General features: G+C 37.7%; 1 protein-coding gene across 2 annotated transcripts in view; it reads left to right on the top strand.

Annotated features, from left to right (window-relative positions):
* Positions 1–27,082, top strand: part of ALDH1L2 (aldehyde dehydrogenase 1 family member L2) — a 70,023-nt gene that overhangs the window by 5,900 nt on the left and 37,041 nt on the right. For both annotated transcript variants that reach the window (XR_010383196.1, XM_031462875.2), the window contains exons 2-15: positions 181–325; positions 3,674–3,908; positions 6,219–6,384; positions 8,126–8,227; positions 8,433–8,522; positions 10,183–10,317; positions 11,456–11,581; positions 12,110–12,201; positions 14,097–14,244; positions 19,211–19,330; positions 19,888–20,015; positions 21,479–21,629; positions 23,847–23,917; positions 23,995–24,100. Coding sequence is in view for 1 of the 2 variants with exons in the window: in XM_031462875.2 (XP_031318735.1) it covers positions 181–325; positions 3,674–3,908; positions 6,219–6,384; positions 8,126–8,227; positions 8,433–8,522; positions 10,183–10,317; positions 11,456–11,581; positions 12,110–12,201; positions 14,097–14,244; positions 19,211–19,330; positions 19,888–20,015; positions 21,479–21,629; positions 23,847–23,917; positions 23,995–24,100 (1,815 nt within the window). In the remaining variant the exon portion in view is untranslated. The remainder of the gene's footprint in view (positions 1–180; positions 326–3,673; positions 3,909–6,218; positions 6,385–8,125; positions 8,228–8,432; positions 8,523–10,182; positions 10,318–11,455; positions 11,582–12,109; positions 12,202–14,096; positions 14,245–19,210; positions 19,331–19,887; positions 20,016–21,478; positions 21,630–23,846; positions 23,918–23,994; positions 24,101–27,082) is intronic.

Genomic DNA, 27,082 nt, shown 5'->3' with positions numbered 1-27,082 from the left:
ATAATAAAACAGGATAGTTGTGAGGATTAAATTACCTGAAATGTGAAGGCCTCAGTTCCTTATCTGAAACATGTAGAGCCAAATGCATTTTGAGGTTCAGAATTATTCACATTGGAGAAAGTTAACATGGTACATAGTACATTACACACTAACACCTGTCACTATTGAATTGTTTCCCAGGTATATTTCAAAAACAAGCTGAAGTTGGCACTTATTGGTCAGAGTCTGTTTGGACAGGAGGTCTACAGCCAGCTCTGCAAAGAGGGCCACCGAGTCGTGGGAGTATTCACAGTTCCAGATAAGGATGGAAAAGCTGACCCACTGGGTGAGTGTATCTTGGAACAGTTGGATCAGGAACTCTGCCTACTGGAAGCCTTTTCAGGCCAAGTCTATTTGTATAGTAGGTACAGACTCAAGAATTCTCTCTTCTCTGTGAAGACAAAGATTTTCAGGCTTCTATTGTACTTACTTTCACTGTAGTCACCAGGTCCGTCAAAGGAATTTCCAAGCATATGTTTTTTCTGAATTACTCTTGTGAAATAGCTCAAAGGTGCTTTGGGACATCTAGAATAATGTCTGATGCAGAGATGCTGATAGGAATTAAGGGGAGTCCACACCCAATAATAGCAATTGACATGGGGTCAATAAACAACGCATTTATCTCAGGACAATTATAGCCATGGCTGCGTGGCTATTAAGGTAGGTAATGACAATAGCCATCCTCAGAGCAAACCCACTCTGTGGTTCTGATTTGCCCACTATTGTTATGCTGAGAAAGAGTGCAAAAAGCAGAGACAGAAACAGCCTGCAGGTAAGGAATAAGAGCTAGCATCTAAAAATCTTGGCTTACGACTTGAGTCTTTATAAATCACTGGTGTGATGCAATACATTGGTTGGAAAACAGTATCTGTGATAACTCTAAAAGTTTACATTTTGTTTCTTGGAGGAAGCAGCTCTGGGGTTTATCCTAGTTCTTGTTACTGGGGAAATTGGATGAAGGCTGTCAGAAGGTACAAACTTCCAGTTACAAGATAAGTAAGTACTAGGGATGTACTGTACAACATTATAAATATAATTAATGCAGCCATATGTTATATTATAAAAATTGTTAAGAGAGTAAATCCTGAGTTATCATCACAAAGAAGAAAATTGTTTTCTCTTTCTTTTGTTTTGTATCTATATGAGATGATACATGTTTACTAAACATATTGTAATAATCATTTCACGATGTATGTAGGTCAGATCATTATACTGTACACCTTAAACTTACATAGTGCTATATGTTGATTATATCTTAGTAAAACTGGAAGAAAAAAAAGAGTCAAGCTAAAAAAAAGTTGGGCCAAGAGCACATATGCACATGAATTTAATCACTTGATTTAGAAATTATCCTTGTTTCAGAAAAAGGTTATCTCAACCTGGGAATTCTGAGGGAAGCTGCCTCATAAATTCATGCCTGGCTCCAAAGGCTGAAGAGGACAGATTCCCGTTGCTGGGATTACCTGTCTCATCATTATCTATTTCCACCAACTTTGTGTGTGGGATGTTTGGGAGGACTTACATTTGAGATATCAGATTGGCTATTGAATCAGGGGAACTTCAAATAATATTAGCTTAAATAGGATAAAAATCCATTTCTCAAGTCTGAGTTGGCCATCCCAGCTATTGTAGCAGCATATAGTTATCACAATGCAGGCTCCTTCTGTTTGTTGTTTTGCCATTATGAACACTGGACTTCCATCTCCTGGTCCAAGGTGACTGCTGCAGCCCCAGCTATCAACTCTGCATTCCAACAAGCAGAAAGGGCAAGATGGGAAGCAGAGGGCAAGCCTTCAATTAAGGGCATAATCCAGAAGTTGCACATATTACTCCCACTTGTATCTTGTTGGCTAGAACTTAGACATTGGCCAAATCTTTGCAAAACAAGCTAAGAAATACAGATTTTATTTGGGGTGGCCATGTGTTCAGCTGAAGTAGAGAAATCCCTTCTAAAGGATGAAAGGGGACAAGTAGCATTCTCTACCATATACATGACCTTCAGAAGAATTGCAAACATGTGACTCTAAAACCTCCTTTCAGAGTATGTCCTAGGAAATGAACTTTTCCCTAGTGCCTGGTCCCAGGCATTTGGTTAACAGTGTATGTTTTAGAATCATGAAACTAATTCCAACTCTGCCACTTAATAGCTGTGAGATCTTGGGCAAGTTACTTAAACTCATTAAGCTTAGTTCAGTGGTACCCATCTCACATGGATCAAATGAGATAATGTATGTAAAGTGCTCAGCACTGCACCTGATTCATAAAAAGGATCAGTAGTGACAGTGGCTAACTATTTTTGTTGTCAGAATGGTCAAATAGAGCAGCCAAAAATAGTCCTGGGGCAGTCAAAGATCAGTGTGGGAGGACAACACCTGGATGCGTCAGGCCTTTCTCAGTGGAGCAGATTTCTTAAAAGAAGACTTATAAGTCTCTTCCACCCGATTTTTCTGTCCCAGTCTAATCTTTCACAAGTTTCACTCAGTTTCACCACATTTTTAAAAATCATCATTTACCCATTTTCCTATCATCTGTCATTTGAGTTGTTCACAGTTTTGTCAACATTTTAGGAACATTTACATTTTGTGGACATTATTATACTGGTCTCTCAAATTCTTACAAATGGATCGACCAAGGCATTACCTTGAATGCCAGAGTCCTTTTGGGACTTATTAGGCTTTGGAATTTAGGCTTTGTGGTGGAGGCATCATCCCCTCCTGAATGTTGTGTCAGTGAATGTTACCAAAACATGCAGGTAAAAAGCCTTAGGTAAGGCTTCTGGATATTGCCTTTGTTTCTTTGTGTTACTGATAGACAATAAATATATGTATGCACAATACATGTAAGGGATGTAGTTAGTAAAGATGATACTTTATTATGGAAAAAAATGAGCTTGTGCTGTCTGTGCTTTGGAGGGCCATTACGTTTCACACAGAGGTAGAATGGGGTCATTCTTTTCAGAAGGGACAACATTTTCCTGAGCAAAGAGCTTTGTATTGGCTTCAGTATGGCAAAACCCTTGTGGGAGCATGTATTCTCCATTCTTGGCCTCTCTCCTCCACTGACTTATCTGATTGGCAAGTCTAGGAGAGGGAACTAGACAGGCTCAAGCTCAGGTCAATGACTTTCTCCATTTATCTTTTTGGATCTGCCTGTTTGGCAGGGAGAACTGTTCCAGTCGACAATCTACCCTGTGATAAAAGGTCTTCCAGGAAATGGGCTTTGGAAGGGACTCAGGGTTTTCCATCCTGTGTCTGATCTGGGTGGTGATGTTTTGGCACTTGATTTCAAATCTTAAAATGTTTTCTAAGTTTTCTAAATGGCTGTATCAGTAGTAAATGTACAATTTTTGATCTATAAGAGAAGTGGCTTCAGTTAAAATCTCAAAATGTTGTCTAGCCACAAACTTTGAAGTTCAAACATATTATGCCTTAAATATTTAGGTTAAAAAATCACATTGTAAGAGTGGATGGATCTGGATAACATTGTAACAGGTCAAATCCTGATCAGAATCTAAATTGTTCTTCATCATGTTTTATTTGTAAATGTTTCATGAAATTACGGTATGTGAATTCATAGTAATATAAATTATAGCTAAAACTTTTTTGATGAAAATAATCTTCTCTTTCATGCTCAGCTTTGGCTGCAGAGAAAAATGGGACCCCTGTGTTCAAGTTCCCAAGATGGAGAGTCAAGGGCAAGACCATAAAGGAGGTGGCAGAGGCCTACAGATCTGTGGGTGCAGAGCTAAACGTGCTTCCCTTCTGCACACAGTTCATCCCCATGGATGTAATTGACAGCCCAAAGCATGGTTCCATCATTTATCACCCGTCTATCCTTCCGAGGCACAGAGGAGCCTCTGCTATCAACTGGTAAGATTTTTTTTTAATAACCAAGACGGGCCTATTTCTATTGCCTGTAATCGTTCTGTTTCTTACCTAGGTGATCAAGGAGCTGGGTATACTTGAATAATTGTGAAGTCCTGATTGATTGCTACTATTGCAGGAACTCCCCTGTGATCTAGAGGTACTGTATAAGCCAGAACAGCATTTCCCAAGAATAGTCTATGGAGTATTGGCTCCACTGGATATAACTAGGTATTGAGCAAGCAAAGATCCTGTGGTCAGAAGTTAGGTTAACGCTGGATTTCTTTATCCCGGAACTTCTTGAAATTTTAACATATGCTTTAATGTGAGCATCATAATCTCCAAGAGGGAATCTGAGTACAAAGTATTCCCAAACTTATTTGGCTATGGAACTCAAGTACATTTCAGGAAATGCTGAATTATCTGAAATTATCTTTCTCTCTGTCTGTCTTCCCCCCATTCAGTGTTAAACTTCTTAAGGGAAGAAAGGACTATGGTTTAACATTTTTACTGCTCTATGTCCCAATATCAAGAACAATGCCTGGTACACTGTAGGAGCCCAGTACCAAAGGTACACTATGCTGTGGGTCAAGGTGGGCCTTTCCCACTTTGTCTGTCTTCTCTCCTCTACCTAACATCGCCTTGATATCTCTTGGTCTCAAGTTATCAGATAGCAGAAAATCTACGCTTAGTTTAAATGTGGTGAAAAACATTTCATTGTACTTAAAGATTGATTACATGAATTGATTTCTTTTTTGTTCTTGTGAATGGTGCTGTAATGAATATCTTTGTACTGAAACATGTATTTTTTTCTTGTTTTGTATTGCTTCCACATGCAGAGTCATTGAGTCAAAGTATATGAATATTGTCAAAGCTCTTGTTAACACAGTGCCAATTAATTCCTCAATATTTCTGAAGAGTGGTAGATTGATTGATTTAGGTCTTGCTTGATTAGCTCAGAAAGGTAAAAATGACTTAGACTGAGAGCATGACTGACATACTAGATTATACTCTGTCTATATTAGCCTGCTCTCTGATATGCCCCCCTTTGGTATTAATTAATTTATATTCTTTTTTTATTGAAGTATAGTTGGTTTACAATGTTGTGTTAATTTATGGTGTATAGCATAATGATTCAGTTACACATACATATATATTCCTTTTCATGTTCTTTTTCATTATATGTTATTACGAGGTATTGAATGGAGTTCCCTGTGCTATACAGTAGGCCTTGCTGTTTAATCAGATATAGTAGTTAGTATCTGCAAATCCTGAACTCCCAATTTATCCTTCCATCTCCCCCTGTCCCTCCTGGTAACCTTAAATTTGCTTTCTGTGTCTGTGAGTCTGTTTCTGTTTTGTAAATAAGTTCATCTGTGTCTTCTTTATAGATTCCACTTACAAGTAATATCATATGGTACTTTTCTTTCTCTTTCTGGCTTAACTTTGCTTAGTATGATAATCTCCAGGTCCATCCATTTTGCTAAAAATGGCATTATTTCATCCTTTTTTATAGCCAAGTAGTATTCCATTGTATGTTTGTACCACAGCTTCCTTATCCAGTCATCTGTTCATGGACATTTAGGTTGCTTCCATGTCTTGGCTGTTGTAAATAGTGCTGTGATATGCTTTTATGTGTGTGTGTGTGTGTGTGTGTGTGTGTGTGTGTGTGTGTGTGTATGTGTGTATGTATTTCCACATATCTGGTTTGTTGTATCATAAGGTTTGTGGGGCTAGCATTTCCTCTTAGGCTAAATTTTTTAGAACACATAATACAAATAGTTGAATTGATCAGCCATCTTTTACTACAATTTATAGACAATCTAGAATTAATTCTGGCTCTAAGTGATGCTTATACCTGAATTACACAACCTAAATTAATAATCAGTTCTCCTCTTCACATTGCACTGATCATCCTCTGTTTTATCTTTCATTATCTTATTCTGCCTAATAGAGGGTCAGGTATGATATAGGAATTGGACCCTGGTGGGCAAAATTACTTGATGCTGCCATAGAAAGCTGACACCTGGGAGTCAGTGAGTGGTAGCGATGGTGGACTCTAATGCCTTTTTGAGTAGACTACGAGTCATTAGTATGTGTTAACAAGACTATAGACATGAGGGTGTATAAAACTGCAGTACCATTAAGTTCTGCTTCTCATGACTGCTGTCGCCTTCCAGCTCTACTGCAGTTCCTCATGGTAGCTTCATTGACGTTCTACTTCCCATTGTAACTACTTCATACTTTAATGTCACTAATTCATCATCTTACAATACAGTTAACCAGTGCTTTAAGTTGAAACTCTTCTTTTCACAGGACCCTAATCATGGGAGATAAGAAAGCTGGGTTTTCTGTTTTCTGGGCTGATGATGGTTTAGACACAGGACCTATTCTTCTTCAGAAGTCATGTGATGTTGAACCCAATGATACAGTGGATGCACTTTATAACCGATTTCTTTTTCCTGAAGGAATCAAGGCCATGGTCAGTATATTTATGCCATCAAAAAGAATTTAGTAAACCTTTGAAGTTTTGGCAATATTTTTCATGTATTGAGAATTTGCTTATATGAATTTTTATTAAAAATATAAAACTGAAAAACAAAATTAGATTTTACATTTTCCAGTAGGATGGTATATTTAGGGTAGAAATCTGACCTTTAGAATTTCTTAGTCTATGAAGCTGCCTTGATCTTCTGAGAGCAGTGATTAGATACAAAAAGTAGCAATCAAACTTCTTCATTTATTTTACCAAATATTTGAATCTCCAACTTTGTTTATAATGACTCATTGTAAAGAAGTGTACAGAATCTTAAGAAATGTTGGTATATAATTTGGACTTCCTTCAGAAGTATTTGAAATCAGTCTATTGGACAGGGTGAAATTTGGCATTGCTTTATTTATTCAGATATGCTCTGGATAAAAAGCTCAAAGCATGTATACTATGAAGTAAAAATAGATTGTAAAACATTGAAAGGCAATTTCAGTGTTATTTAATGTCTTTCAGAGTTTGATATGGTAGAGGTTCAACACAGAGATGGACAAGAAGATGGCATAAAGCAGCAGCCATTCATTTAGGAAAGGAGAACAGTGCTTTGCTTGTATCATTTAATGATTAAGAGAAAGGGTTTTGGTCAGAAAGGCACCAGATTTCTCACTCTACCACTTACTTGTTGTGTGATAATAGTCAAGTTACTTAGCTTCTTTAGCCTTGGTTTCCTCATCTATAAAATGTGGATAATACTGCCTGACTTAGAGGGTGGTTGTGAAAATCAAATGACATTTGTGTAAAGCATCTAGCACACAGGTACTCAAAATGATAATTATAATCAAAATAGTACTTGGTGTGTTTGGTAGCATTAGCTCAATCCTGGAGCCTGTATCTGGTGCTGTTATACCCAAAGTGGGTGGAATGAATGAGCTGTAACCCTGGACCTGTTCCCAGGTGGCTCCCTCCATGAGCTCTCAGGCAGGTTGGTCAGCAGCTGTGAGTACTTAGAAATCTGAGAACTTGAGCTCACATAGGTCTTCCAGTGAAGGAGAGAGTCTCTCAACTTAAGGTAAACATAAATATGGCACGGAAGGGGATATAGGACACATCTATCCCAAAGGCAATCAAACTCATGGACAGATTTTAACTTTTGTTTTAATTCCAGGTGTCCTAAGCTGGAAAACCAGTTGAATTCCTTAAATATAACAATGTATCACTTTCTAGAATCATCATAATGAGTGGAAATAACCCACAATGACTTATTTTACAATTATATTCCTGAAATACCCATTGAAATTTGAAAGGGGGGATTGAAATTTGTTTAAATAAGGGAGTCATCTTCAAAAGTACAGGCTGGGTATTGGCAGTAGATAGACCTGGATGCATATCCTGCTTCTGACTCCTACAAGCTAACACCGTGATCTGGAGTGAGTTGCCTTTTTTTCAAACCAGTTGCTTGAGGCTTTTTTCCAAGTCTCAGTTTCCTCATCTGGAAATCAGCACTAATAATATCCACCTTGTAGGACTGGTGTGATGTTGCAAGGGATATTTTACATAAAGTAGCTAACCACACTACCTGGCGCAATTATGGATCAAAAAAAAATGGTAGTTATTACCAAAGTCTGACTCTGGACAGATTTATATGTAGTAATTCTGTTAAACAGAAACTTCAGTGAAACAGTCCATGCAATTGATGACCACTGGGCTTTAATGCAGGTAATATTTTGGGCTTTAGGTAGAAGCTGTACAACTCATAGCCGATGGAAAAGCTCCTCGTATTCCCCAGCCAGAAGAAGGGGCAACGTATGAAGGTATCCGGAGAAAGGAAGATGCTGAGGTATTTACAGCAACTCAATAACACAATTCAAAGTTCATTTTCTTCTACCTTTAAGCAGTTCCCAGTGTACATTTCCTCACCAAAAGGTAGAGCTCCAAGCCAGAATGCCCCATTCCTACCTCTGCCACTGATGAAGAGAGATGTTTCTGTTGCCTTTGACACTTGCAGCATTGGGAAATTCAACCTGTGCTTTGTGCATTCCTAGATTTCTTGGGATCAGCCTGCTGAAGTTTTGCATAACTGGATTCGAGGTCATGATAAAGTCCCTGGAGCTTGGACGGAGATCAATGGACAGGTAAGTTCTAGGGACCAATTTTTTTTTTTTTTTTTTTTTTTTTTTGCATATGACCTTTGTAAGAGGGTATATAAGGCTGGACTTACTCTAGTTCCTCCCTTGGCTGTGAGGAGGGTCTGTGTTCTAGGTATGTGACCAGCTAAAAGAAAACACCCCCGTCTTTACTCAGCACATAATGAGCATTTGGTGTGAAGCAGGTGCTTGGCACAGCCTCTGCCCTCAGGGGGACTGCAGTTTTATGGAGAAAGCAGAGAAGTGAGTAAATACAATGCAGTAAGACAGATACTGTAACTGAGGTCCAGACTCAGGTGTCTTAGGAAAGGCTTCCTAGAAAAGCTGACTATTTTGCTCATACTTTAAGAAGAGGTCAACAGGTAGAGAATGAGATGAAGAGTTAAAGACCCAGAGGTAGGAGGGTGTGTTACCCAGACAGGGACTTGAAGTAGAGTTCAGTGAAGCTGGAGCCTCAGGTGTGAGGAGCAGGTGTGAGAGGCGTGGGGAGAGGTGAGGCAGGGGCGGTGGGCAGGGGCAGGCAAAGCCTTCTAATCCCTGGGGAGTCTCCACTCAACTCAGGTTCTAGCTTTCACCTCTGCTGTGAAGTCTCCTGACCTCCCACTCTCAGCCTGGGCATCACTCCCATCTGTTCCAACAATGCCCTGCCTACCTCTGACACAGCATAGTATATATTGTGATCATCACTTACGTCTGCTTCCCCCAGTAGACTATGAATCCCTTAGGGGCAAGGGCATCATATTATTGTCTTGATTAGCTTAGCACTTAAGCAGAGTGCTTCATGCATATTAGGTGTCAATAAAAATATGTGGGATCAATGAAGGACCAAGGGAGCAAGTTAAGTGTGGTGGTTAAGAGTGTGGGATCTGAAACTAGAATGTTTTCATTAAAATTCTGGCTCTGCCACTCTCTGCTGTGTAACCTTGGGCAGGTTACACCATTGGGTGCTTTGATTGCCTTATTGTAGAATGAAACTAACAGTGCCTCTGTTATAAGTTGTGGATTGTTGTGAAGATGAAATGAGTTAATATATGTTCATTCATTTTACTACTTAGCCCTTGGCATAGAATATATATTCAATGATATTAACTATTATAGTGCTCAATAAATGATAGCTAATGGCCATGGAATTATAATAATAATTATAATAAGAAATCAGTTAGTGTCAAGTTCTCTTGGTTATAGTCTGGATCCAGTTCTGTGTCCATGAACTGATCCACAGAGCACCCTGGACTTCCTATCACGCACCCCACTGCATTGTAATAGTCTATTTACTATTCTGTATCTGCCCTCTCTGACCCCCCACCGACACCTTTACTCCCCCATAAACCCTACCTTCAGGCTGCCAACTCTGAGAGAGCTTTTATCTCATTAACCTTTGTGTCAATGTGAATAAGCAATAAATGTACCCTTATGTCGCCTGGATGTGGGGCATTTCTTAAACTCCTCAGTCACACATTCCCAAACTCTCTCTTGCTTTATGTTGTCTCTATAGATATGGGGTATAGTCTCTTACATGAGGGGTCCAAATTTTATCATAAATGGAAATTCCAACTTCAGCTTTTTTGCAGAGTGTGCTACTTGCACACACCCTTATAAACAGCTTTCACTTCCTCATTTCACAATCTGGGTTTGATCTCTTTATTAGATGGTAACTTTCTATGGCTCATCACTACTGAATAGCTCCGTGCCCCCTGGAGAACCACTGGAAATTAAAGGTGCCAAGAAGCCTGGTCTTGTTACCAAAAAAGGACTTGTTCTTTTTGGTAACGATGGAAAAGCAGTGAGTGTTCAATATGATTACCTATAAAGTAACTTTTTTGGTTTCCTTCGATAACCCAAGCTATTGAGGGACTAGTTGTCACAGGGTAATCTGACTTTGCAGTGGGACATGGGAGGCTCAAGATGTCTTTGCCCCATTTCTCCCTGGAGATGAACTGGCTCTGTGTTCCTTGATGAGAACAAGACTTCTCAGGGTGGGCCCCACAGACCTGCACAGTTTGCTTTGTGATATGGTAGGAAGAGCTTGGAGTTTAGTCAGGAACAGGATGTGCATCTCTGCTCTGCCACTTACAGGTCTTTGGCAGGATGCTTTTCCCCTCTGAGTTCAGTTTTCTGTAAAACAGAGAGAGTAATCTCATCTGGCTGCCTTCCCACTGTTAGTCTGGGAGGATCAAATGATGTTACCCTCTTCAGATGCTCCTCCCTTCGCCTCACCAGACAGATGCCCACCCACACCGCCTGTGCTTGGGAGTGTGGACTCTGGACCTCAGTAGGCTCTTGGGTAGATGCCCAGTGAAGAAAGCAAAAGGGAATTTGCAACTCACAGATACTTTCTGGTGGCTTATAGGACAGATCATTTATTAAGATTGTAGGCTTCAGAGTCCAGCTGGTTCTGGGTTGTAACCCCAGCTCTGTTACTTATTTATTAGCCATGTGGGCAAATTACTTAACCTCATTGAGCCTCCATTTCCTCATCAGTAAGATGGGGGTAATAATGGCATCTGCCTCCATCAGGACTTAAGAGTGTGAATATGATACTGCAGCACATACATACTGAGCACCATGCAAGTGACATATTAAGTGTTCAGATGACGGCAGTACTATGGTAGCACTGGTGGTGGTGGTGGTAGTTATAGTAGGCTTTAGACCCAGTACCTACATCTGAATGTCAGTTTTGGGAGGGACTTATCATCCATTTTGAGATGTATCTGCTCCTAGACTTAACCTTCTCCTTTCTGCTGCCACTGTTGAAATACCATCTCAGTCCTTTTACACATAATGGTGAGTGCTTTTAATTCATATTCTTGTATTTGCTGAATAAGCTGGTCCTCATACCTGTATGGCACTCCTTCTCTCACCAACCTCACTTTTGAACTGTCCTAATACTCATTTCTTCTGCTTGTTTTGTTATCTTATAGCTGATAGTGAGAAATCTGCAGTTTGAAGATGGAAAAATGATTCCTGCATCTCAGTACTTTTCAGCCGGTGAGACATCAGTGGTAGAACTAACAGCTGAAGAGCTGAAGGTGGCGGAGATCATCAAGGTAAATACGTGAAGTTCTTAATAGTACTTTTTACCATGGAAAACATAACCATTTTTGTAACTGGTACCATTAATCCTTTTTCTTTGTATTAGCTGCAAAAATAAGTCAATGCCTAAATTTATACACAAATTTATTTTTCACTTGCATAAATAATCCAAGGTGGTTCTAGGTTGGCATGGGAGTTAGGGGTGAAACTGGAACAGGAGGATTAGAGGTGGAGTCACACAGGGACCCAGGCTCTACTATCTTCAGGGTCACCCTGGGGTTCATCTTCATTCCAACAGCCAAGAAAGGCACAAGAACACAGAGAATTGTGTGAGGGAGCTTTTTCATGGGCCAAGATTGGGAGGACAGATTACTTATACTCGTATTCACTGGGTAGAAGTCAGTCACACGGCTGCACCTAACTTCAAGAGATCCTGAGAAATGTAGTCAAGCCACGTAAAAAAGTGGGTTTGGTAAGAAGCTAGCGAGTCTCTGCCACAGTGTTCTACATGGCACTTCCCCCATAAAATTTCCCTTGTGTAGGTCATCTGGGCTGGAATTTTAAGCAATGTTCCTGTTATTGAAGACTCAACAGACTTCTTTAAATCTGGAGCACGCTCAATGGATGTTGTCAGGTAAAATCACCATCTTATGTATGTATGTACGTATGTATGCATGTATGAATGTATGTATTTATAGTCAATTTACAATGTGTCAATTTCTTTCTTTTTTTTAACATTTTTTAATTGAGTTATAGTCATTTTACAGTGTTGTGTGAAATTACAACACATCGATTTCTGAATCACCACCTTAGTGATTTACACCCCTCCACCAGGAATTTTTGACTTCAACTTTGAAAATCAAACCCAAATCCTTTGTACTGGATGTAATCACTCTATCCTACCCATCTACGATATTTCTCATTTCTTCATCTTTTTTGGTTTGTTTGTTTCCATGGTTAAATACATGTATCTGTTCCCTTCTCTTTGTTGCTAACCAAGTGTTGTTTTTATATTTCCAATATACTTAGAAAAACACTTCTAATTGTTTCTTTTAAACATCTATCTTCATATTTCTTAGCTGATTTTCCTCCAGTATGACATTGGAATTGAGAAGTTCTGGGTGAGAATGTCAGTAGAGATTTTCCTATATAGTTTCATCCAAAAGGATACCTGTCATTGATTATTTACCCTAAATCTTGTTTTCGTATCTCCCCAAGTGACCCAGTGTGATATGCCTAGAATGAGGACTGTCAGGCTACTTGCAAGATTAAGAACAATCACCCTAGAGTCAGAATTTCTCTCCAGAGGTTTACAACAAGATGGAAGGTCTGGAGCACTGGAAAGCCCCCCTCTATACTGAGTGGACCAGGACCTAAAAGTGGGGGGTCTTGCACAGGTGCTTTTTCTTTGAGGGCCACACAATGGCCAGTCACTAATTTAACAAGGTAAACTCCTCTTGACAGTCCTTCATGCTGACAGTGAGTGTTCTTGATGAATACTGTGTTTATTCATTTATTCACTTTGTTTTTAAACAAAATTTATTGAACATTTATGACGTATCAGGAACAGTTTTTTGCACTGGGGATACTGTCATGAACAAGAAAAAATCCCTTCATTCATGGATCCTTTTTATTCCAGTGATCAAAAATAATCCTCTCAAGAGCAAATATCATTATCAGAAGTTAAGAGTTTTGGTTCCTCAAGTTACAGATTTCTGTTATGATTTATGAGTTCCTAGAAACTTCTAATTTGCCCAACTAAAGATTTTAGCATTGGACTTTTAGTACTTTTTTTTTTCACTTAGCAAAATGCTTCTGTAGGAATTACCCATATCCTGTTTGAGTGTCTGATTTACCAAAATCATCTGATACTATTATCTTGAACTACCAAGGCACCTCATCTCTTTTAGAGGATAAATGACTGTAGCAGGCTTTCAACAATGTGTCTAGTACACCACGGCTATTCAAGAAATGTCAAGTTACAGCTGTAAATTGAAAAATTAACAGTGAAAAATCAAAGGCTTGGAAAGGACTTTACAAATTATATTAACCTACTCCATGGTTCTAGTTAATACCTATCTTAGCCATGTAGTACAAACAAATGTTAGTTTTATTCTTACACGAGATCTAGAGGAGATATTCTACAATATAACTTTTGTTTCTCATAATCTTCACAGTTCAGAAATTTCCTTTATATCTTATTCCTTGAGTACATTTGAAAGGAAAGAAACTAATTTTATGTGCCCTTTATCATCTTGCTTGCAAGTAATTAAAATACCTTTGCCTTGATTTCTTGTATTTCTAGTCATGTATAAAGTTTTAAAGAGATTGCCACTGTCCTGCAAGACAGCTTATAAAATTTTTTTCTCCCAATCTTATCAATTTCTCTGATTATTATCGTAGAAGAGCTCATAGGACATAAATATGCATGGGACATATGTCTTACTTCAAAGCAACTTAAATGTTATACTACAGTCCCCCTAAACTCTTTAAAAAATGTAAGTTACATGAGCTGGTTCTTCCTTTCAGGCTAGTTGAAGAGATCAGGCAGAAATGTGGAGGGCTTCAGTTACAGAATGAAGATGTTTATATGGCCACCAAGTTTGAAGACTTCATCCAAAAAGTCGTGAGGAAACTGAGAGGAGAAGATCAAGAAGCGGAGCTAGTAGTGGATTATGTAAGCCTGTCCACGTCACTGAGAATCTAAACTATTAAGACCCACAAGCTCTAAAAGAATGCTGTGGCTTTCATCCGTTTATTTTCACATGTATAGCTTTTTTAAAATGACAGTTTACGCAGAGGGTATAGCTCAGTGGTAGAGCATGCCTAGCATGCACGAGGTCCTGGGTTCAATCCCCAATAACTCCACCAAAAGTAATAAATAAATAGATAAACCTAATTACCGCCCCCCCCAAATTAAAATAAATAAAATAAAATGACAGTTTAATTGAGATTATAATTCAGATATCATACATTTTACCTTTTTGAAAAGCACAATTCAGTGGTTTTTAGTATGTTCACCGAGTTGTGCAACCATCACCACTGTCTGATTATAGAACAGTTCTATCATCACCCGAAAAGAGACCCTGTATCCATTGGCAGTCATTCTCTGCTCTCCTCTCCTGGGCCCTGGCCCCTGGAAACTGGTAATTTTCTTTCTGTTTGTATGGATTTGCCTATTCTAGAGTGAATTTATGCATTGTATAGATGAAATTATACAATAAGTGGACTTTTGTGTCTGATTTCTTTCACTTAATATAATGTGTTCAAAGTTCATCCATGTTGTATTGAATATTGTCACTTCATTCATTTTTCCAGCCAAATAATATTCCATTGTGTGGATAAACCACATTTTGTTTATCCATTCCTCAGTTGATGTACACTTGGGTTGTTTCCACTTTTTGGCTATTATAAATAATGCTCCTTTGAAAATCCACGTGTAAGTTTTTGTGTGAACACATGGTCTCAGTGCTCTTGGGTAAATATCTAGAAGTGAAATTGATGAGTCATAAGGTAACTCTATGTTTAACTTGTTGAGGAATTACCAAACTGTTTTCCAAAGTGACTACACCATTTTGCAATGCCACTAGCAATGTAAGAAGCTTCTAATTACTCCATGTCATCACCAACATGTGCTATTATCTGTCTTTTCTATTTCAGCTGTCCTAGTGGGTGTGAAGTGGTATCTCATTGTGGTTTTGATTTACATTTCCCTAATGACTAATGATGAACATCTTTTTATGTGCTTATTGGCCATTTGCATATCTTCTTTGCCTTTTGTTTAGTTGGGATATTTGTGTTTTTAATTTTTGAGTTGTTTGAGGCCTTTTTATATTTTGGATACTAGACGCTAGCCAGATATATTATTTGTAGATATTTTCCCCATTCTGTGAGTTTTCTTTTCACTGTTTTGATAGTGTACTTTAACATACAAAAGTTTAAAAATTTGATTGTCTAACTTATCTATTTGTCCTTTTGCCGTTTATGGCTCTATATGCTTGTTTTATGCCTTTTTTGCTCTTCTGTTACTCCTTTACTGTTTTCTTTTTTGTTAAATGGATATTGGCTAGTATGCTAGTAGCTTAAGCTTTTCTTTGTTTTGCTATGTATTTTTAGTTATTTTCTTAGTAGTTGCCTTGAGGATTGCAATAGACATTTTTCTTAAAACATTCTAGCTCAGATTAATACCAAATTAATAACAATAGTGTAGAAAAACTTTGCTACAGTATAGCTCTGCTCCCTACCCCCTTATTTGTGCAATTATTGTCATATAAATACACCTTTATACATTATAAACCCATCAAAACAGTTTTATAATTATTGCTTTATGCAGTTGTCTTTTTAATCAGATAAGAAAAGGGTTTAAAAATAAAAGTACATTTATCCTGACTTTTGTATTTACCTTTGTAGTGTTCTTTATTTCTTCATGCAGATTCAAGTTATGTTTAGTGTCCTTTCATTTCTGCCTGAAGGACACCACTTAGTCCTTCTGAAGGGCAATGTGCTAGCAGTGAGTTATCTCAGTTTTTGTTCATTTGGGAATGACAATTTATTTTTTGTTCTTGAAAGATATTTTTGCTGTATATGGAATTTTGGGTTGTCAGTCTTTTTCTTGCAGCACTTTTGGATATGTCATCCTATTACTTTCTGGCCTCCATGGTTTCTGAGGATGAGTCCTCTGTTAATTTTTTATTGAGGCTCCCTTTTATGTGATGAGTTGCTTCTCCCTTGCTGCTTTCAAGATTCCCTCTTTGTCTTTGTCTTTTGACTATTTTATTACGATGTGTCTAGAATGGATCTCTTTGAGATTTTTCTACTTGGAGTTTATTGAGCTTCTTGGATGTGAAGATTAATGTTTTTCATCAAATTTGGGACATTTCAGCCATTATTTCTTCAAATATTCTTTCTGCCCTTTTCACCCATCCTCTCATTGTGCATGTATTGGTACATTGATGGTGTCCTACAGACTTCTGAGGCTCTATTCATTTTTAAAATTCCTTTCCTTCCTATTCTTTCTTCTGCCTGCTTGAACCTACTGTTGAGCCCCTCTAGTGACTTTTAAAATTTCACTTATTGTACTTTTCAACTTCAGAATTTCTATTTAGTTCTTTTTTTTATAATTCTTATCTCTTTATTGATATTCTCTATTTGGTGAGACATTGTTCTCTTACTTTCCTTTAATTCTTTAGACATAGTTTCCTTTAGTTCTTTGCATCTACTTATAAAAACTTTTGTCTAATAAAGTCAACGTCTAGACTTCTTCATGGATGATTTCTATTGACTGCTCTTCCCTCTGCTGTGTATATAGCATTCTTTCCCTTTTCTTTACATATCTTACAATCTTTTGTTGAAAACTGGACATTTTATTTTATTTTAACATTTTTTAATTGAGTTATAGTCATTTTACAATGTTGTTCAAATTCCAGTGTAGAGCCCAATTTTTCAGTTATGCATGAACATACATATATTCATTGTCACTTTTTTTCCCACTGTGAGCTATTTTAAATAATAGAATGTGGTAACTCTGGAAATCAGACCCCAGCTACGTCCTCACGGATTGTCATTGCTGGTTGTTGTTGTTGCTTTTTGTTTGTTTAGTGACTTTCCTGAACTAATTCTGCAAAGCCTGTGTTCTTTGTTGTTTTCCACTACCTAAGTCTCTGCTTGGTTCACTTAGTGGTCAGCTAATGATTAGACATAGATTTCTTCAAATTCCTTGAACGAGAAAGTCTCCCAGCTTTTAGTGAAGGACTCTGAATGTTCAGGTATACCTTTAAACCTCCAGCAGGCAGCTTACAACACTGTCTTAGTCTTCACCTTCTTCCTGCTTGCACAGAATCTCAGGTCAGCCAGAGGTAAGAGATTAGGGCTTTCCAAGATCTTTCCTGGGCACATGCACAAGTCTTGCACCAGATTGGCCTTCTAGATTCCCAGGAATATGTCAGATCTTCCTAAAGCTTCCTATGGATGTCTCATGCCCATTTTTCCTTCTGAGGTCTTTAGCCATCTATTTGTTAGCCCCAGTTGGCATTACTGCCTCGGGCAGTTGCAGTGTTATACAATTGCCACTGACTGTTTTGGACAAACGCTCTAGAGATAGAGCTGTTTGTATATAGCTAGCTCTGACTCAGCTCAAATTAAGACAAGCCCCCAAAATGGAGCTTTTCAGGGAGCTACCAGGTCAAATAGTAATAACTTTCTGGGGATAAGGCTTTTGGAGAGTTTCAGACCCATCTCCCCCTCCAGTGGCTAATAGGCTGCAGGTTTTCACAGCTACCATCGTTGCAAGGATGTTGCTTTTCAAGTTACTGCAGAGCTGTCAAGAGAGATGGGAATAGGATAAATTAACATGCCACAAAGCTCACTGTTCTTACTTGAATAAATGGATTCTTGCAAGCCTTTGATTAATTTCCAGAATACTGAAAAAATGATTTTGACAATATTTTCTAGTGTTCTTATTTCTTTTATGAAGGATCAGATTTTCAGAGGTCCTTAATATACTATTCCAGAAGTGCTTCTTATCCATTTTTTTCTTTTTGAGTTAGGTGAGTTTGGAAAACCGTTTAGCATCCTCTGGTTAAGAATATAAATTTTGGAGTAAGACCATCCTAAATCTGAATCCATGTAACATTCATTGCTTGTTAGCCATGTGACCTTTGCCAATTTACTTAATTTCTCTAAGCCTCAGTTTCCTCATATGTTAAATGGAACAATAATAACATCCAACTCATAGGATTGCTGAGAGAATCAAATTAGATAATATATGTAAGACATTTAGCATATTTCCAGAATGATGAATTTGGAAAACTGGACTATACGCAGGGACTGAACACATCAATTCAGATCGTTTCCTTCATTATATCATATGTAAACAAATAGAAATATATCATGGGACATGAGTAGTTGGTATGGGTTAAGGCGAGATACCCTCTTGCTGCTTTTTTCTTTTCTAAACATTATTGACTTCTCTATATAGAATAATTTCTTAATTCATTAAATTTCCCTTTTAGATTATCTTTCATTGATATGGAATTTTATGCCAATAATGCTCTTTCACGTATGTCATTTTAGTTACTTCTCACAATAACTGTATGAAAGTTTATTGTTGAAAAAACTGAGGTTTATAGAGGTGAATGGACTAACCTAAATTCACTTGCTAGCTGATAGTAGCGAGCACAGTTTAAGCAACACATATATAAGAGAGAGAAAGTGAAAATGGGGAAGGACACAGGAAAGAACACTTAAAAGGCAAAAGGAAACCTTTCAACAAAGGCAGTTTTAAGGCTTTAAATGAAAGCAATGGCTGCAGTCTATAGGTGTTACCACTAGATGGTGGTGTTTCCATTACCCGGAGGTCTTCTGAGTTGTCTTTCATCTGTGTGAGGAAGAAAATCAGATCTTTATAAAGCCCAGTCTAGAGCGCTTTGATCATGAAGATGCTAATCTCCTACCTCAGTGGCTAATCTGAGCATCATGAGGCCCAAGTATTATATACACTTGTCTCTTCTGGACAGTGAGGACTGGAATCCCATCAGCTTAGCCTCTCTTTCTACACTGGTGTATAAGCTTGTTTATTGCTATTTGGTATCAAATGCATGAGCACAGAAATTCATTGCACCTATTACTGTAATTCTCTCTCATAGATTTCAAAGGAGGTAAATGAAATGACAGTAAAAATGCCATATCAGTGTTTCATAAATGGACAGTTCACAGATGCTGATGATGGGAAGACTTACGACACTATCAACCCAACAGATGGATCTGTGAGTACTTGGTGTGTGACGTGATCACTGATCATGGATTTTTTGTTTACACACAGTTATAAAACAGACAGTCTTAAGAAGTTACTTTATTACTCTGCCTCCAAGCACTTAATATAAATGTGCTTCATGAATTTCTCTCAGCTATTCAATTCTGGTACTGGTTTCCATAACCAACTTTATAGAGTGAATATTGATGATGAATTTAGACTGACAGCTATACCTATACATATCAGATGCATAATTCCACATAAAGCTATACGTAGGGGTAAAAAATCTCAGACTTTGCAAGCTCGTGGCAACAAATTCCACTTCTCTAAGACCCTAGAAGAAATAGTTAACAATTTCCTAAATGTCTCTTCCTGTAGTGCAGTGCAGCGAGAGAAGTACCAAATCTTAGGCTCACAACTTTCAAGTTAAAAGTGTTTCTTTTTCTTGACTATGTTACTGGAAGTATTTATTTTCCACCAAAAATTATTTGGAGTTTATAATACAATATTAATTCAAGAAACATTTTTATCTCTCCATCTAAAAAACCTATTTTTCTTACCTTGAAATAGACAATATGCAAAGTATCCTATGCTTCTTTGGTGGATGTTGATAAAGCAGTAGCAGCAGCAAAAGATGCTTTTGAAAATGGTGAATGGGGAAGAATGAATGCAAGAGAAAGAGGAAGATTGATGTACAGGTATGTTTTTTAAGAACACAAATCTGTGGCCTTTTAATATTGACTACTATTGCCATTGCCAAGATTTTAAAAATTTCTTCAAACCATTCTAGTATGCACCTATTACATAACATGCCTTTTGTTACTTGCATCATATAAAATCCCACATATATGATTTCCCAAATTTTGCACTATTGCTAGTTTCAGTCGTCCCTGTAGGAGAAGAAGTTTAATAAAGGACTTTGTATTTACAAAGATTCATATTTACAGGGAAACGCAATAAAGGATAGTGAAGCACAAGCTGGGTAGAAGAGGGGGGAACTGCTTCTACTCCAAGGCCTGACGGAACAGAGGAAGAAGCTGTTACTAGAATCTGGCAAGATCTATACCTGTAGGAGAAGAGCAGACACTACAGTGATTTTGGTGGAGGGACACAGCAGCTGTTGAACTACAGCCACCAGTGAGGAAGCCAGATTAGAATCCTCGCCCACTTTCTTCTCGAGTTTGTCAGTTTCCTGGAGGTGCCTCCCATTGGCCTCTCATTAACCAAGCCCAGTGAGAGAGCACAGGAGCCAGTGATGTAGTCTCTAAAGGTCATCCTCCCGGTCACAGAGCAGGGTGGAGAATGGATCACAAGCAGCACATTGAGAACATCCAGCACCCTGTTGTTTTCAAAGACAGATTTTAAATCTACTTGATGTGTAAGGAGTAGGAGCAAGGAGGAAAAACACTAAGGCCTGGAAAGTAAATTGGCAACTGAGTATGATAAACATAATTAGATTCCACATAAATTCAGTTTTCTACTTACTGAAAGCCATTAGCTGACCTTGGTCTAAAGATCTCTTAGAGCAGGATCTGGAAGAAACATTAGGGGAGGAGGATTTCAAGCCTGACTTTGAAATGATCCAAAAGGCACAGCTCAGAACCACTAAAGGAAGGAAGGAAAACAAATGGAGGAGATAACCACAGAAGATGAGTTTTGACTGTTTTGCAGTTATTGAACAGTTCCGTACTTATCTTCCCATAGAAACTATACACCAACAGAAATCTGTTGTGGTGTTTGTAATTCATTCCATGAATTTCTGTCTTGTCCTCTTCAGCTAATGTTGGAAATACTTCTGTACCAACCAGAAATCCTCAAGTGTTTGTAGGTTCTCAAGAGGTGTGGGTTGCCCTTTAACATCTCCCTGTATATTCATGAACTGTCCACATTCTCACTGTTTTCTATCATTGCTCTCCTTGGATTACTGTTCAATCACTGTTTTACTTATGAGTCAAATTATACTGACTTCCAATACCCTTTGCTTCTCCATTATAACTCTTGAAACAAATTATTAGTGAAAGTATTTTTTAAATGTCTGTTTTCCCTACTCACCATATTCTCCATGAGGACAGAGACCTAGTCCATCTCGGCCCTTAGGATGGTGCATTAATAGAGACTCAATTAATATTTGTTGAATAGATTTCTTTCACTAACCATACAGACTTGCAGACCTGTTGGAAGAGAACCAAGAAGAGCTGGCAACCATTGAAGCCCTCGATTCAGGAGCTGTCTATACCTTGGCTCTGAAGACTCACATTGGAATGTCTGTACAGACATTCAGATATTTTGCTGGGTGGTGTGACAAAATTCAGGTAAGCGTTAATGTTGCTTGTCTCCATATAGATCATTCCAAAAGGAAAAGGGGCAAATATTTATTAGCTTGTAAAGTCAAACTGCTTCTTATGTAGGTTTTTTTCATCTAATCCTTATAACAATCATTTGAGGTAGGAGGATAGCTATTATTCCTTATTACAGGTGTGGAAACTGAGGTCTGAAGACAATGAATAACTTATCTATGGTCACATAGTAAGTAAACCACAGAGTTAGGATTTGAACTTAAGGTTTTCTGGACCTAGAATCTAATGATGTCCTTTGTACTTTACTATAATGTCTCCTGAGAGCACCTATTAGTCTTCTGGGCACATAGAGAGAAGCCTGGTATCAAGGAGGAATTGAAACTCAGATGCCTACAGAAGTCAGAGAACTAACATAGTTGGGCTAAGCAGACTGGTTATAAGAAAATATTTTTAAAGACATGAGTACAATAAAAATTCCCATTTTCTTTTGCCTATAAGAAAATAAATATCACATGTGTGATTGATAAATGGCAACTACTCTTGGCTTTGGTATTGGGATACAGAAGGGCAAGACAGGGCTTGTAGCAGACAGCAGAATGCATGCCACTCATAGACTCATGGTAACCACTGCAGCACTGGCCATCATAGCCACATTTCCAGCAGCAAAGAGGAAGAGGGAGAAAGGTAAAAGGACTTCAAAAACCATCCTCACCCTCCCAGTGCCTTGTGCTCATGTCTCCCCATTGGCTGTCTCTTTCTGCTAAGGAGACTGGGAAACGTAATATTTTATTTGGGCACATTGCTGCCACCACTTTCAGTGTTAGAATCAGAGAGACTTGGTTCCGTCTCAGCTTTGCCACCTACCAGCTGCTGTTGTTGAAGTTATTTACCTCTCTGAGCCTTCCTTTCCTCTTCTGTAGAATGGCTACAGTCATGCATGCCTTGCAGATTACATAATGAAGATTAACAACAAGTGTTTATATAGTACAGAATTAAAGTCTGCAACATAGTAGGTCTTGCACATAAATTTAGTTTTTATCATTGTTCAGCCACAAAGTCATATGTAGATAAGTATTTGTAATAGTGATTCAAGTCCATCCTTTATCCTCAATTACGAAATCCAAATTGCTCTGAAATCTAAAAATTGATTTAATTGGTTCAAACTCATTTGATGCCAAAACCTGACCTGAACCAACATGAATCTGTTATCTTTATTTATATCACTTAAAGTGAATGTGCATATATTTCACTGAAAAAATACTACTGTGTTTGATTATGGGGGGCTGCCTCAGACCTTATAGACAATAACATTATAAAAGGTATATATATTATATTATGTTTCTAAAGTCAAAAAATTCTAAATCTTGTAACACACCTGACCCCAAGAGTTTCCAATAAGAGACTGTACACTTATTTGTATTAGTAACAGCAGTAATATTTTATGTGGCAAAACAAATGTATAGCTTCAGTTAAAGACTACTATCGTGACTCAGCTGAGATTAAGTTTGGCTGCATATGATAGAAAAGCCAACTTAGAAGTTTGTTTTAATTTCACTTTCAAGGAGTCCAAAGGAAGGCAATCAGGTCTAGCATGGGATATGAAGATTCATTCTTTCTGTCTGCCAGGCCATCCTTAGTACCATTTCTCATGGTCTCATGATAACCATTGCAGTGCCAGCCTTTTTAGCAACATTCTGAGCAGGAAGAAGGAAGAAGCAGGAGTGGGAGGGAGGGTAAAAAGAGCACTTGTGTGAGCTGGGTCAGCCTGCTTCAAAGGGCATTCCCCTCCCGGTGCTTTGTGCTTTTATCTTCCATTGACCATCCTTATCTGCTATGGAAACTGGGGAACACAGTACACTATCTGGGCACGTTGTTTTCCTCATTATTAATGTAGGGTTTCTGTTACTAAGGATAGAGGGGAGAATGGATATTGGGCAGACAATTAACATTCTCTGCCATGCCAACAAATTGGGAATGGAGGTGATTAAATTAGAAGTATGGTTTTATTCTCCTATGCCTCAGTTCTTTTGAGAAAGATATAGCAGTTCCTTTTTATTTTTTTTATTTTTCAGCAGTTCCTTTTAAAATGTGAATATATTTTTTATAAATTGAACACTGCCTTTTTATATCAGCTAAGAAAAAGCAAGAGAGGCAGGCAGAAAATGGATTCTTTGGGATTAAATTTACACATTTAAATTAGTAAAATAAGTGTGAACCGTTTTTATTCTTTAGGGTTCTACAATTCCCATCAACCAGGCCCGTCCAAATCGCAATCTCACCTTCACCAAGAAGGAGCCACTTGGGTAAGACAAGGAAACCACCTCTGAGTGACTTGTGTTAGTTTAAGACAATTGAGGATGTCGTCTTTCTTCTCCTGCAGTGTCTGTGCCATTATCATCCCCTGGAACTACCCGCTGATGATGCTGGCGTGGAAGAGTGCTGCGTGTTTGGCAGCAGGCAATACCTTAGTGCTCAAGCCAGCGCAGGTGAGACACACGGGGCCAGATGCAGCATCTTCTCCTCTCTTACTTACTAAAAACCGGAGACATACATTTACAAAAAGTATATCTTTAAACAAAAATGAGATTGTACATTATGTCGTCTTTTCATATATCATGGGCATCTTTTCATAGTAGTAAATACTCATTTTTAATAGCTACCCAGTGTATCCTATGGGGAGTCCATGATTTAAAACTTCCATGACAATGGAAGCAAACATAGTGTATGTCAGTGAAGTCCACTGAATTTCTACAAACCAATTCAATTCTTGAAAAATACCAAATGCCCAATAATGAAGAAGTTATTTACAGTAGCTATGAGATACCAAAATAAAAATTATTATGTAGCCATTCAAATTTTAATTATCAAAAATATTATCAAGTCATGGAAGATGAAGGAAAAACATGTTAGAGAAAGTACATGATTGTGGCACCTGTGTGAAAATATATACATGTGGAAAACAAGGAAATAATAAAAAAAAATTCATATGATAGAGTTCTCAAAAGTATCTACTAATGCTACAATGGCTTTTCAAGAAAAAAATATGGTAGCCAACCTAACATCTGGCTGAGCATTTACTCTGTATGCACCGTAGTAGACATTCTGAGGTACCCAAATCGTGGAGAAAATTTTTTCTCTAATCTAGAAGAGTTTACAGTTTGTTCCCTATTAACTCTCCTTTTATTTATTCTTTTAGGACTTAAACACAATTTCATTTGGCATAGCTACATAGCCATTTGACTGCAGCCATCATGTTTTCTTCATTAGAAACAGTTTCATTAAAAAAAGCAGGTATACATTCAAAAAAATTTTAATTCAAAAGATAAAAGAGATAAATAGTGAAAAGTCGCCCTTCTATCTCCCCAGCTAACCAGTTTACCTCCCAGAGGCAACCAATGTTATTCATTGTTATTTATTAGTTTCTTAGGTATCCCAGAGATACTCTCTGCACATATAAACACATATATTTTTAATTAAATAAACTTTAAAATAGATAATTTTTTTTAAAAATATGTCTTTAACCCATTAAAAAAACACAGAGAAGAGGGGGAAATGGAAATTGCTATCATCAGGCATAAACTTTTAGTTATGCAAGAGGAGTAAGTTCCAGAGATCTGTTATACGTCATTTTGCCTATAGTTAACAATATTGTACTCTACACTTCACAGCTTGTTAAGAGAGTAGATATCATGTTAAGCGTTCTTACCACAATATAATACGATACAAAAATAAAATAAAATACTAGCATTCTACACATACTTACCAAAAGGGAAAAAAATTTCCTTTTTAAAAACGGTTTCCATTGTATAAACAATATTTTATTTAACAAATTCCTAATTAATGGCTACTTAGATTTTTCCCACCTTTTAATTATTATACTCTATGTTGCAGTTAGTAACCTTGTAAATATGGCATCATGCATATTTGTAACTATATTTATAGGGTTATATTCCTAATAGCAGGAGCAGTTAACAGATACATGTATTTGTGTGATAGATATTGGCACATCCTTCCATGGGAATTGTATGTTCACCAGCATTCTGTATGAGTGCTGTTTCTCCCATGCAGCACCACTCATTACACAGCAGGAAGCTAGTGAAGTGAAGAGAGGAGGCAGATCACCTAGCCCAGTGGTGCTCAGTCCTGACTGCACATTAGAATCATCTGGCATTCTCTTTTAAAAATACTAGTAACTGGGCTCCACTGGCAGAGATTCTGATTTAATTGGTCAAAGGCCAGGCATTGGTATTACTTATAATCTTCACATTTGTTCCTAAGGTACGGCCTGGGTTGAAAACCATATATGGTTTCCAATGAGAGCGCTAATCATTGGAGAACTCCAGTGACTATATGTAATGTTCAAAATTACAAAAATTTATCGAGTGCACGCTAGTTGCCAAGCATATTGTCAGTGACAAAGACATAAAATTTCTGTCCGCATGTAAATCATAGCCTGGCTCTATCTGAGATTTAAAACTGATAGTTTAATAATTGATGATCATTGTAATCCTGAGAATGAAAGACCCAAAGTAACCCTCGTTACGTGGGAGGTTTTTTTTTCATGGTATGAAGCCACTGATAATATTAAGGCCTGTGTGAATATCAGGACTGAATCAAATGGCTTTTGCCCTTTACCATGTAAGAAAGTACAGATTCCCATGGTCTGAACTGGTCCAGGTCTGACAGGTTCTAACAACTTTTTAAACCTAATATTTAGCAATGATCTACTCTTGCCTAGAAACTGCTAAATGCTTTCCCATATATCACTGAAACCTATAATCCTGCCATGATGTCAACCTATATTTCAACTGGTTAGCTAAATGAAAGAAAAGCAGTAGAAATGAAAAGAGATGAAATAAAGATGAGACAATTTGTTGTATTTTATTTATTAATGGCATAAACGTCTTTTTATTCTTACTTTAAAAAAACTGTCATTAATTCAGGATAGTTAGTTTTCAAGTCTTTCTAATCATGATGACTTTATACTACAGCGTACTAGTATATACTTTGGTATAGCATCATCTTTATAATAGATATAAGTCTACCATTTGAAATATCTTCTTGACAATTGTAAATGTTCAAGCGTTTGAAATTTCTCATCAAGTCTAACTAGACTGCCATTTTTTAAACCTGACAATGTTACTGTCAAGACCCGTTATGAGAAGGAAGAAAAATTAACCCTGCCTTTTTCTTGTTTGCTTGTGGTTGCTTTGTTAGTATTATTATTTATCATGCTGTTTTTATACAGATTCCTTTTCAGTCACTTGACCTTTTTATGAAGTTTGCATTAGTTAAAACAACAATGTAGTCTGTGAATCCATGTAACCAGGCCTATAAACTTTAGCACATGGCAATATTCTGAAAGCCCATGAGCAAGTGAGGAAACACCATCATTCCCTTGGCCTTGTGAGCTCCTGTTCTTTCCTAGGACACCACACACACCTTAGTTACTGGTAACCATCCAACCT

This window comes from Camelus dromedarius, chromosome 11 (assembly GCF_036321535.1).
Source record: "Camelus dromedarius isolate mCamDro1 chromosome 11, mCamDro1.pat, whole genome shotgun sequence".
Classification (NCBI taxonomy): domain Eukaryota; kingdom Metazoa; phylum Chordata; class Mammalia; order Artiodactyla; family Camelidae; genus Camelus; species Camelus dromedarius.
The sequence above is the reverse complement of the archived record's forward strand: the minus strand, read 5'-3'. Positions and strand labels throughout refer to the sequence as shown.